The sequence below is a fragment of the Augochlora pura genome, chromosome 9, assembly GCF_028453695.1.
Source record: "Augochlora pura isolate Apur16 chromosome 9, APUR_v2.2.1, whole genome shotgun sequence".
Lineage (NCBI taxonomy): Eukaryota > Metazoa > Arthropoda > Insecta > Hymenoptera > Halictidae > Augochlora > Augochlora pura.
Genome location: NC_135780.1, coordinates 13,365,702 through 13,378,178, shown reverse-complemented (window position 1 = coordinate 13,378,178; position 12,477 = coordinate 13,365,702). Strand labels below are relative to the sequence as shown.

General features: G+C 40.6%; 1 protein-coding gene across 1 annotated transcript in view; it reads right to left on the bottom strand.

The window, feature by feature from the left end:
* Nrm (neuromusculin) overlaps positions 1–12,477 on the bottom strand; it is a 411,707-nt gene that overhangs the window by 37,871 nt on the left and 361,359 nt on the right. Inside the window, exon 15 of the mRNA XM_078190748.1 lies at positions 10,069–10,209. Coding sequence (XP_078046874.1) covers positions 10,069–10,209 — 141 coding nt within the window. The remainder of the gene's footprint in view (positions 1–10,068; positions 10,210–12,477) is intronic.

Here is a 12,477-nt window from a genome sequence, read left to right as displayed (position 1 = left end):
CAGGTTATTAGAGCTTTTTTTAATTAAACTTTAGGACAATCGAGTTCGCAGTATTTAGCGAATATTTTTCTCTTATCGCCTTCAATTTCGCGGCGAACACTGTCCTCCGAAGGAGATCGCTATCAAAAATCCCGATGACCGAATCTAGATATCCTCCTGCAATTATTGATCACTATAATTTTTTAATTTTAAATTAACTCACGGCACTTGTTTTTTTCATAGTCGAATCTTTCCTCGTCCATGCTAAATCACGAACGCGCATCTTACGTGAACGACGCCGATTAATCAGAGACTTCGCTGAATCCAGCAACCAGGTTTTCCTTATTTCAGTAATCAATGTTGATTTTTTTAGTCGACAACATCCTCCGAATGGGTGCTCGAAACGATATTTCACGGGATGACGCACGCGCGTTTCGCAAGCTTACATCCGACGCCAAAAGTTTCGCGGACGAAAACTTGTACTATTTTTCGGTAGCTTAGTCTTCCATGGGAACAGTGTAAAATTATATTTTGCCGTCTGCGTGATAAAACTAATTTTTATAGAAATTTTACAACTTGGAGCACTAGATAAGAGGCATTAAAAAATTCTATTCGCGTTTAAGTAAAATGTCAAGTAACATTTTGACAGGCAAACGTTTCACTACTCTTCTAAATTATATATCATTTCGCAATAAAATGTAATATAAGAATTTAATAATTAATTTCTGATAACTATTGTATAAAATACAAAAATTAGTCTGATGTACAAGGCTCATATTATTTAAAGTAATAATGAATAAATAAATATTTCTCGAAATGAAACCGAAGAACTGAGAAGTTCAAGAAGAGGATAAACTTTAACACCGAAAAGAGGATCTCCAAGAGATAGAATATATTTATCATTTATACTATATCTTTGAAAACTCGATATTAAAAATATCGGTGCGACAGGCCAGGTTGAATCGCGGGACATTAAGCTTGAGAAACGACGACGGTGTACGCACGGTGGCGGCGCGGCGGCCTCGCCTACTCCCGATGACGCGACTTTCCATAATCGTTATGCTCATGTTTATTTATCGGGCCGGCGTGCTCGACGTTAACGAACGTTGTAAACATTCCCTCCGTCGGCGCGACGGAGGCCCGAGACCGAAAAAATTCATATCGTCGAAAGGATTCTTCGTTTCAGGTCACGACTTGAACGACAGCCAACTCAATAAGAGAGAGCTTTCCACTCATCGGGCATGCAACCCTTCACCTACCTTTCACCTCGGAAAGTGTCGCCACGGCAGAATAGAACAGAGAATGAGAGAGAGAATAAGAGAGAGATAGAGAGAGTAAGAGAGAGTAAGAGAGTGAGAGAAGGATCACCACTGTAACGGAGATCGGCTAGTGTAACTAATCATCCCTAAATTATGCAACAACCGCGCAGTGCTACATTCGAATAACAAAGAACTTTGCCACCCTATTCATTTGCACGTGCAACCCTTACCTGCCTCACCTCTGTGTAGACTTCGACAGTAAACTATTATAAGTCGGAAGTGGTCACTAAATTATGCAACGCAACATGCATTCAGCCATGGTGGAGAACAAGGAGAATAGTGTGTACGTGTGTGGGTGTTTGTGTGGCCATAACGAAGGGAGAGAGACAGAGAGAGAGAAAGAGAGAGAGAGGCAGAGCCGGAGACTGTGTGAGAGAATCGGTGAGGGGTCTGGGCTTCCTGTGAGATTGGAGACAATCTCGTGCACACTACACATCAGGGGCTAGCTGTTACGTGAACTCACACCAATAAAGTCCGTAAGTCATTGCGCTGATAATACGTACATTCAACACCTTACACGATTATACGGAAACTTCAATGATGCCGGGGCTCTAACAAGAAAGAAACACACGTTCGACGGACGACGGAATAATCGAACCCCTTGCACTGTAATAACGAGCCAAATTCCTGGCAAAAACTCCATTCGAGATCTACTAAAAATATGAATATTACTAATTTCTTCTAAATTGAAATCAAATTTAATTCTTCTATTGTTGAAGTTTAGAAACGAAATTAAATAAAGAGAATACACGAAATAGGAATTGTCTAGTTCTATAGTAATTATTAACCCTTTGCGGTTGAACGGCGCCTTTAAAAATTATCATGCCACGTTTTAAAATAATCTTTGTCGCTAATATTTAAAAAGTTGTTAGAAGCTATTATCTGTTACATAAGTCATAAAATTCAATTTTACAAAGAAATATTTTGGATTTCCGGTTAAAATTGCTCCGAATGCAAAGGGTTAAGTATAAGGTATCAAGACCGAATAAACGCTGATTGACGCAGCGCGAAAGGAATCACAGTGCAAAGGGTTAAGGCGCACGATTCCATCTATATCGGCTCGGTGACTGGATAATTACTTCGGAAGTCGTTTGCTCGCAATGCTGCATCGAACGCGTGCGCGATGGGCAAAGTTATTGCTGCCCGGTTTATTCGTCGACGCCTCGCTCGTTGCTCATGCTTTCGTTAAATATTCAAGCCCGGCTATTTTCTCAAACGTGTCGTCGAATTCTCGTTCCGAGTTGTCCTCTTCAATATTTCCGTTCGTCAAATTTCGACGATTTAAACGTTCTTCCGAATAGCTCGTTTCGTTAAATTTTGCACGGTTGAACATTGAAATTGCCACGAGTTCTTCAACAGCGATTCGATAAATCTTGGAGTTTCAACGGCGTTCTCGACTATTACGATAAAAATTGCAATTTGTACGACGCTTTTATTCTTTCACTGAATTTCTAGGAATTAAGATAAATGATTCTACAGTTTTTGTCAGTTCTTCAATTAATTTGTAGAGATGTTAATTTATATAAATGACTCGTAGATGAAAAGGAGAAACTATTAAATAACATTGGAATTCGCGAAGGAAGTGAATCGAAAAATTAATGAATCATCGTCGATAATATAAATCGAGTCGATCTACCAAGCGAATTCGCCGCGCGTTTATTTATCAAAATTTCGCGCGGAACAAGAATCGCGAAATAGGTGTATCCCCGGCCGCAACGAATGAAATCTTCCCCGAAACTATTCGATAAGCTCCGCGAACTATTCGCAAAGTAGTTCGAGCCTGCAACTATCCAGACATTCCTCCGATAACCGTTCCCTTCTTTCCAGACAAACGTCCGGCGCCTCCGCGCGGCTAATATCTTCTCGAAAATGAAACTTTCCGGTGGATGCGTCGATTGGATACGACAGCCCTCGAATCGACGTTGCCGCGATGCACCGAGAAAAAAAAAGGTATGCGATTAGAAAAGATTATCTAGTTAGAAAAGATTATTTAGTTAGAAAAGATTATTCAGTTCATCGCGGACAACTATTTAACGCGGATCGCGCCGCGACACCACGAAGAGGATCTTTCAATTCCAGAAATTCGGAGTACTGCAGGAATCCTCTTTATAGCTGATTCCTGTTAAGCCGCCGATACGAGGAACCGATAATTCCATCGATCAATCGAGTACCAAGATTTGCCAAGGTTGAATTAGTATCCCGGATCCAATCGAATCCTTCTACAACGACACGCGCCCGCGTCTCCGCCGCCGTCCGTCCAACACACATACACATATATATATACGGCCCGTGCATGTAAAACTATATACACCGTGCACAAACTTAATAATACCACTGAATTATCAGCATAACGGTGCAGCCCATAATGGAAATGAAATGACAAAGCCGTGTGGGAGAATTAAAGAACACCCGATAGAAATCCGATAAACCGATTTATTTTTATGTCAAAGGTGAAACGCCGACGAGGGAAGAATAGAGAGCGCGCTGTTCTTCAGCCTCGATGATTTTTGTTAATAATATAATTATGTTAATACTGCTATTTTTCTATTTATATTAACACTTATTTGTCAATTTTTCTTCGATTATTTATTATTAGAATTATCGCCCGCGAAAGCGGTGAATTTTCAATTACTCCCTGGCGTTTGTTGTAAACCCGGTGATACATGATTTAATAAAATAAAATATTTGTGTTAAAACAGTGCTATAATTTATCCAATATCGTATAGAGTCAGAGTTTCGATGATATAAACGTCCTCTCTATTTTTCCTATATCTGTCAACGCTTCGGCTTGGCCGCGAGAAAAATCCAGCCTCCCCTCGCGTCCGCGAAAAGCATCTTGACGCGACTTTGTCATTTGACGGGGGCCGGGGGGTGTGGGGGAGGGTCGACATGCGCTCGGCCGTGTCTCATAAAGCGTAAAGTAGTATATCGCAGCCGTTTTTCGGCGAGTAGAAGCACGTTTCGGTAATAGAGCGCATGCAGACGCGGATACCAAGCTGTCGGGGTAATTTCGTGAAATAAAGAGAAACCCGGTGCCGCGGGCGGTATACATAGAGCGAGCAGAACAAGCGGAGGGAGGGAGGGAGGGCGCGAACGGAAAGAGAGCGGCGAAGATTAATGGGAGGGAAAAAGAAAGAGAAAAGCGAGAGGGAGAGAGAGAAAAAAAGAGAGAGAATCGGAAGAGAAGAGTCAAAGAAGAAGAAGAAGAAGGGGTAACGGCGATGCGTTGTATTTCGTACTTACTGTTCGCGTTCCTCCAGCTCGACCACCCGATTACTGTCTGTGTTTTGTTTACCAAGTCCAAATTAAAAAGTAGAGCAGAAACGAATCAGTTTTTCTGTGTTAGTGAGAGGCTACCGAAAACGAGACCCGCGCCGGCTGCTGCTGCGCCGCCCATTCGACACGACTTTAGGGGAACCCATCGAGGAGAACACCCTCTCTCTCTTCAACCCCCTAAAACGCGCGCGCGCTCTCACCTCGGATTTCCTCGCCCCTCGCGTTTAATTGGGGGACGTTCTTTTCGAGTTTGAAGTTTACGACGGCGCGAATTTAATTAACGCCGGCCAACTTCGCCGAGGATCGTGTTAAACTCCCGGGTCACCCCTTGGGTGTTTCGCGCGGCCCCGTGTTTCTTCGACGAGCGAGCCCCCCCCCCCCCCCCGGTTTCTTTCGCGTATGTAGAAGATTGGCGAGCAGGACTCGCTGGACATTTTCATCTCGCTAATTGCAGATTTATTCCGACGCGGTGAATGGAACACTGTATAGTGCGTGGGAAGAGATGCGAAGACTTTGTAGGATCGATTTTATAGCCGAGATGTACCGTCGATGGAAAACAATGCGAGGAAAGGATACTTTAAAATTTATTTTGACTTTTTCGTAAATTGTGTAGGGGATGAGAGTCGCTTAACACTAGGCTACTAAACCCTTTGCACTCGGCTGTCCCCTCTCAGGGGACATCGTAATTCTAGTATAGGTCGAAACGTTAAAGTTTATTAACGATTAGATAATGTAAGAAATAGGAACTGTCTAGTCCTATAAATTAATTATTAACCCTTTGCGGACGAATAGCGCCTTTAAAAATGATCATGCCACGTTCTAAAATAATCTTTATCGAATTTACTATTAATATTTACTACTAACTGGAGGTTACAGAATTCATAAAATTCAATTTTATAATGTATAAAAAGGCTCAGGTTATATAAAATGGAAACGCTGTAAGTCTGAAGAGATATTTTGGATTTCCAGTTAAAATGGCACCGACTGCAAAGGGAAATAGGAATTGTCCAGTCCTATTAAAAAAAGTATTAAAAATGAATAAACGTTAATTAACATAGCATTAACAGGAATTCTAGTGCAAGGGGTTGAACCAAGATAGAGGGATGGAAGCTGAGCTTTAAAGGGGGTGAAAAATCAGGGCCACCCTAATGTACGCGGCTCGCAAAGGCGCTTTTGGAATCGACGCGGAATCGCTTGCAGCTCGCGCAAGTTTGCAGCAACTTCACCGGAAAAAAAGATTGTTGCCGCGCCGTTGGAAATAAAGGCAAAACCGTCGCGCGGCTTCCTGCCGTTTCGGTTTTAATTTAATGTGAACGAGCGGATGTTTGCGCAGAGTCCCGCCGGCATGGATTCCGCGAGGATTAGAATTAAGGGCGAGTCTATTTATTTCAGTCTTTCAAAGGGTTTATCACGGCGGGGCCGGGACGAACGTTTAATTAACTTTCGTAGGAGATTATGTTTCATTGTGTCCCTGCACCACCGCGCTCCACCGTGAAATGGTTTTGTTAATTATGGTAAGCATTGTGCTCTTTCGCGGGCTTAAAGATGCTTTTCAGCTATGTTTGCCGATTTTCTCTTTTTTCACTTTCGCCGGGGGAATTAGCTTCTTGCGACATTGGCCGCGTTTTAGTGCACGGCGAATCAGGGCGGCGTTTGTGTCGAAAAGACGTTGATACCATTTTAAACTCGACGACGTTTGAATGCTTTTTTATCGCGCAAAGGGTAGTCGATACTAATGCATTAATTGGAAATTATATTCGCCGGACAGGCGAAAGTATTTTTTAATATAATCGAGGTCGAACAAACCCTAGAGACTCTACAACTGTTATAATAAACGAATCGTTTATTTAAAAAATATTAGTGACCATTTTAGCGAGGTCTCAGCTTATTAAAATAAAAAAAAAATGAAAATAATAATTAACGTCGCTTCTTTTTTACTTGGCCCGCGAAAGAGTATTCAATGCAACCGAAATTAACAGGAAACGTTAGTTTAGCTCTATTCCATTCGAAAAATCCTGGCCACGTTTTTCATCTGATAAACGTGACGTACTAAACGCGACTGCCTCTCGACGACACTTGTAATCACCGAGAGAAAAGTCGTTTCATTGAAACGCTGATTACGTAATCTTATTTAGAGGCGACCCAGGAAACGCGATATTATTCCACGGAGTTTCCTGAGAATTGTCATCAATTAGCGCGGACAAAGAGTATCGCGCGGAACATGGACTACCCCTCCGGTTGACATCGGTAAACGTTTTCAAGGGGGAGGTGCAGGGAATATATTTATACGATTCAATTGCAATTGTTTCCGTTTGTATTAAATGTTCATTAATGCGGGCCGGTGGAGCCGCCGCGATGATATAGTTAAAATATCAAAACGCAAGCAACGGTTAATTAAAATTCGATATACGTACTTTGAATTTGAAATTGCTTTTGTTGCATTTACCGTTTAAGCGTCGTCGATTTATTATACCGCGACTCGCAAAAATTCGATTCCATTGATTGTGACGGTTTTAATATGTATAGATCGTAGATTTTGCATTAAATTACTATAAGTCTATTAAGTAAAATTTGATTAGAATATCAGGAAATTTAAGTAGAATAAAATGAAATTCAGTAGAATAAAATGAAATTTAAGTAGAATAAAATGAAATTTACTTGGAATAAAATGAAATTTACTTGGAATAAAATGAAATCTGATTAAATAGATATTTGAAGAGCAATGAATAAATATAAAAATTCGATGGAACTTGTTTCAGTGAAAATAAAGTTTCGCAGCGTTTTTTGCGGTAAATGTCCAGCGAGTCGATGAAAATTTGTCCCCCTCGACCGCGCAGCAGCACGCCACAGGCTCGTCCCGTATACTTAATAATTTGTACATGTATATGTAAGTTGTTCTTTGCATCCAAATAGGAAAATTCGCATTGTCCATCTACTTTACACGATTACGTAACATAATATAGGGCATGCTCTCTTTGGAACTAGCATGAACGGTAATAACAACGCAAAATAATGTTATGCGGGTGCATGGTTTATGCAAAACCTGACTGCAGCCATCCAATTACCGGCCGAACATTCTGTCAAACGAAGCGAACTCATCGTTGCTTTTTTAAAAAAAAAAAGAAAAAAAAATACCTCAAAGCGCGGCCGTCGAAAAAAAATGTCGCCCAGATGACAGGCAATTTTAGTTGCTCTCGCCTCGAATCGTCTAATAATTTCGCCCGAGAGATTGCCAAACAGCGGCGAACTTTTTAACCCATCTCTCTCTCTCTCTGCCCTCTCTTCTTTTTGTATACACGTCTCGCGCGTTCTCTCTAATTTCGGGCAGCTTATTCGCAGGAGCGCGATTTAAAGCAGAATCCAGGAAACGGCCCGGCGTTGGTGGACCGCGTTCCATTTTCGAGCGGCCTATTATCGAGCCGTGAAATTCGATGTCTGCAGTCAGCCGGAATGATAGTAAATGTACTTTCGTTGACGGCCGATGTTCCAGTATCTTACACGATGATTCTCTTCTCTAACGAAACTGAGAGCTGAGAGGCTCGCTCGACGACTTGGTTGTCTACGCGGGGATGCTACTCGTCGACACGTTCGCGGACAGTCCACACAACCACGGCACAGACAAATTTATTTTTAAAACGAATCGTGACGTGAAAATTTCGTCCTTCCAAATTTTAATAACTCTATTATTTAATTACTATATCTAATAATTATACTATATAATTTACTACATTTGATAGGTCTATTTGTCACAGTTGCGTCACGGTGACAGCGATTGTTACAGGACCGGCGGATCCGCGAACGTGTCGGGGATCGATAGGTTACGCAATTGGAGCTCGATTTAACGTTACTTCTGGATCGTTAGCAAGCTCGCGCCGTTTTTTTAACTGGCTCCGTGATCAAGCGACATGCGGTCTAGAGGAATCAGAACCGGCTCGTGTCTCTCGTGAACGTTTATCGTGGACAGCCTATTGTTGCGACACGGACTCGAGCAGCGGCTCGAGCCGACCAAAAATCTCTACGGCTCGAAACAACCCGATATAACACCGCGTTGTATACGTATTTGTATATTGGTCGCGGATATGTGTGTGCGTGTATGTGTGTCGATAGTTATGTATATGGTGTGCTTTCACGCGGGTGGACAATGTCGAGAATAGTGCGAGAGTAAAGTGGATGGATTTCGATGAAACGAGATCTCGTGTCATAAAAAGGGTGGGGGGAGAGAGGGGGGGGTGGTGCTTATGATCTATTACGGGGGATGCTCAACGCGATACGTTGCAAGAACTGTTCTTATGCAATTCGCTCGGCGGACTATGCCGAGATCTATCCAGTTGTGAGCCTTCGTGGACAATGTTGCGAGGAATATGCATTATCCGGAGATAAAAATTGAAAAATCTCCTAGCTTAATAAAATACTAACAAATGATATTTCTAGCGTAGATATTTATATCATATTTTTTTCATCTTTGCAATAATTACAACAAAAGGTTCTCGAATTTTTATATCGTTCACGGAACAGAATTTCTCACGGAATTATATTCGCGTCGTTCCAATATCAAATTATTATTTACTCACTGTAAACGAATTACGATATGAATTATAAGCGACTGCAACGTTTCTGATAATAAGGAAATCGATTATTGCGTCGAAAATTTTGAAAATACTCCGATAAATTATTAAATGTACAATTGCCTGTCGAACGAAGTAACTGCTGCGTTATTAACGAGTTCGCAATGCAAATAATTCCCTTTGAGATAACGTATTAATGAGCCTTTTAAAATAACGCGTATGCTGCGGTAACGAGTACCATCTCGTTCGTGTGATTTTTAATAAAGCATCATTTGCGATTAATTTACTTTGACTTCAATTACGATATTAATATCATTGCAATTCATATTGTTTAAGGATTCGATTTTCTTTATTTTATATCCTGAGCACACGTAGCCTTTATTTTATACCCTAAGCATATATCATTTTTATTTTAGACTCTAAGCATATATCATTTTTATTTTAGACTCTAAGCATATATAATTTGTATTTTAGACTCTAAGCACACGTAATCTTTATTTTACACCCTAAGCACACTGTAGACTGCGACAAATACCTCGGGTAATGCATATTTCTCTGATAACTAAAAAGGTCATTGAATTTTATGGCATCGCGTTCATGAAGTATACGTTTGCAATGATTGCACAATTTTAATTTGGACTTCTTCAAGATCTTAGTTAGTATCACGTGTCAAAGACCATAGCATGCTTCTTTAGAATAAAACGTTAGAAAGCCGAGCGAATTTGTTTGCTTGCAATAGAATAGCTTTTTAGTTCATCTAAAAATTGATCTCCATTGGACACCGCGAATCGTTCTTTTCCTTATAGCTCTCGCGCGCGCGCGAATCTCGAAGAAAGTCCGTTCGAATATGCTGTCATGCAAACCGTCGTGAGTATCCGCGGATCACACAATGACAATTGACAGAACAGGCACGGCAAAAATTTACTTACATTTCATCTGGCAGCGTTTGCGTCGGCAGACGATGAAGATCACCACGCAGATGATTATTATCAAAAGAATGAGAACGACTGCGGACACGATGATGATCAACAGGATGTTCCCCTCCAGCTGGTGCCACCATGGTATGTGACCTAAAATGAGAATCGACGGGACGTTATCGATAACGTTGAACTAATCGAACAACCGTGCATAAATGTCTTCCTATTCTTTTTTATAAAAACCGAACAAATTAAGAAGTAAAAATAAAACGTTTTTAATGAAAAGAAAATACCTGTTTCGATTATAATTATATTTATAATAATGTTTAGCAGTGGTATATATTTATATAAATATATAGGTAGGTGTGTTTGTCATGATCGTTAAGCGACATTCCAATTTTTCGTATTCTTTCGTCTGGAAAATGGCAGTAATTGTGACAGGTATGCATAAAACTGTATCTCATGTGGTATATATATATCACGGGGATAAAGCCGATCTCAGACATTCGGTTTTGCTACGTTTAAGGTAATAGTCGGGAATGAACTTACTTCGATGTCCGTGGTGAGCTAAGAAAGAATGGAGACATCAGAATGTTTCTTATCTTTCGCCGATTATTTTTTTTTTGTGTTTCATTAAAATTAACGTTTCCCCGTTTCTTTTCTCGCAGTCCTCTTTTTTCGGTATTCTCACAAATCGCCGGGTTGTATAAGAGTTAGCAACACTGTTTCTACGAACATTTTAACGACAACTCCGTCCGCCGTCTTCGTTTAATTGCTCCGACGCACGCACTCTTCGCGGAAGAGTCTCCCGGTCGCTTCAGGAAAAAAAACGACGAGAATTCGATAATCGTGCCGTGTCTTCCCGCAAGGTTTTCGATATCATTCCCGATGCGTAATTCATAGTTACAGTTTTATCTGTCCGAGGGAAATCCTGCGATCGCGTCGGATCGAGAACCGTGGTGGAAAATTAAAGAGAACGTTAAATGAATCACCGGAATCTGCAAAGTGCGTTCGTTCAATTTTCCTTTCGGATAAATGAGTTGAAAGGACGTAATCCTTTTTCTAATTTTTCTCAGTCAACAATTGCAATTTTTAAAAAAATAATTTAAAATACAGAACGCTTTGTGTAATTATAAAAATTGTACTGTTTTAAAAAATGCACTGGTAATTTTTATATAGACTGTGCATCTCGCAATTTATATGTAATTTCTTTATGTTTTAATTTTATATTATAACATCATTCTTGTTCTTTTCTTTTTTTTAATATAATATTTATAAGGTTAAAACCTAAGGGCCTAAAACCCTCAAAGGGCCTTACTAATCCGTCAATAAATAATAATGATAATAATAAGATATAATAAGAATCAGTCATAAATAAAATATCAAAATAATAATATAAAAATAATAAAAATAATCGGTCGGAATCGGGGGTCGTTTCGCGAACGGCGAATTGGCCCTTTGGAATTTCGAGCGCGTGGAAAATCGTTTTACGAAGTGTGGCGGGGGTGTCACGGCTTGTTACCGGGAACGAGCCCCGGCTTCTTCCTCTTTCTTTATAATTTTCTTTTTTTTAGAAAACTTCCCACGAAACCCGGACTTTAATGCATTAAATATTAAGTAACTTAGCTGGAAGTTTCAATGGCTTTCTGAAACTTTCCAAACAAAATAATTCCTTACTTTGAAATAGGAGGACGTTGAAAAATGGCGAGGGCTAAAGTTACGTATTTTATGTTAATAAATCTTCATAGGATGATGTTTCCAGTCATTAGCGGGGGTGAAGGGCGCTCCAACCCCCCCCCCCCCCCCCCCCCCCCCCCCCGTTTCGTCGACGGTTCATTTTGTTCGATGACAATCCTATTTGAATTTAATATTCTCCGAAGGCGAAAAGTTCATTACTCATAGTTATATTCCGTTCCTCTCGTCGCCTTTGAATAAATTACGAATATTAATTTTTGCCGACTCCGGGATTATTACGGAAGTCGCTCGGCAGACGACTGGGCGAATCTTGTCTACAGTCATCAATTCTAGAAGTTCGGGCGGCGAACTGTCATTGCAATTTCTATGGGCGATAATTTCTCAATCGTTATTTCTCCCATTTTTCAACAGGAATTGATGGATAAAATTGATAAGTGTATCTGCTGAACAAAGCGAAAATAATTGAAACAAATGTAATTAAAATAATTGGATTAAAGGGCGTCCCGTTTTTCGAAGCGAAATTCCCGCCGTCGTTTCTGAATTTTCATTCGCGCGAGCAACGTTTAGGCGACTCGCGTGGGTAAAATATCTCTGTCCTGGTATGAGACGGGGGTAAACAAATGCGGTGAAAAACAAAAAGCGTCCCGCGATATCTGGAAAAGCTGTTTCGTAAACTTCGATAAAACAGCGGCGGGCGAAGTCTACGTTTCTGGAAGTGTCTCTCTC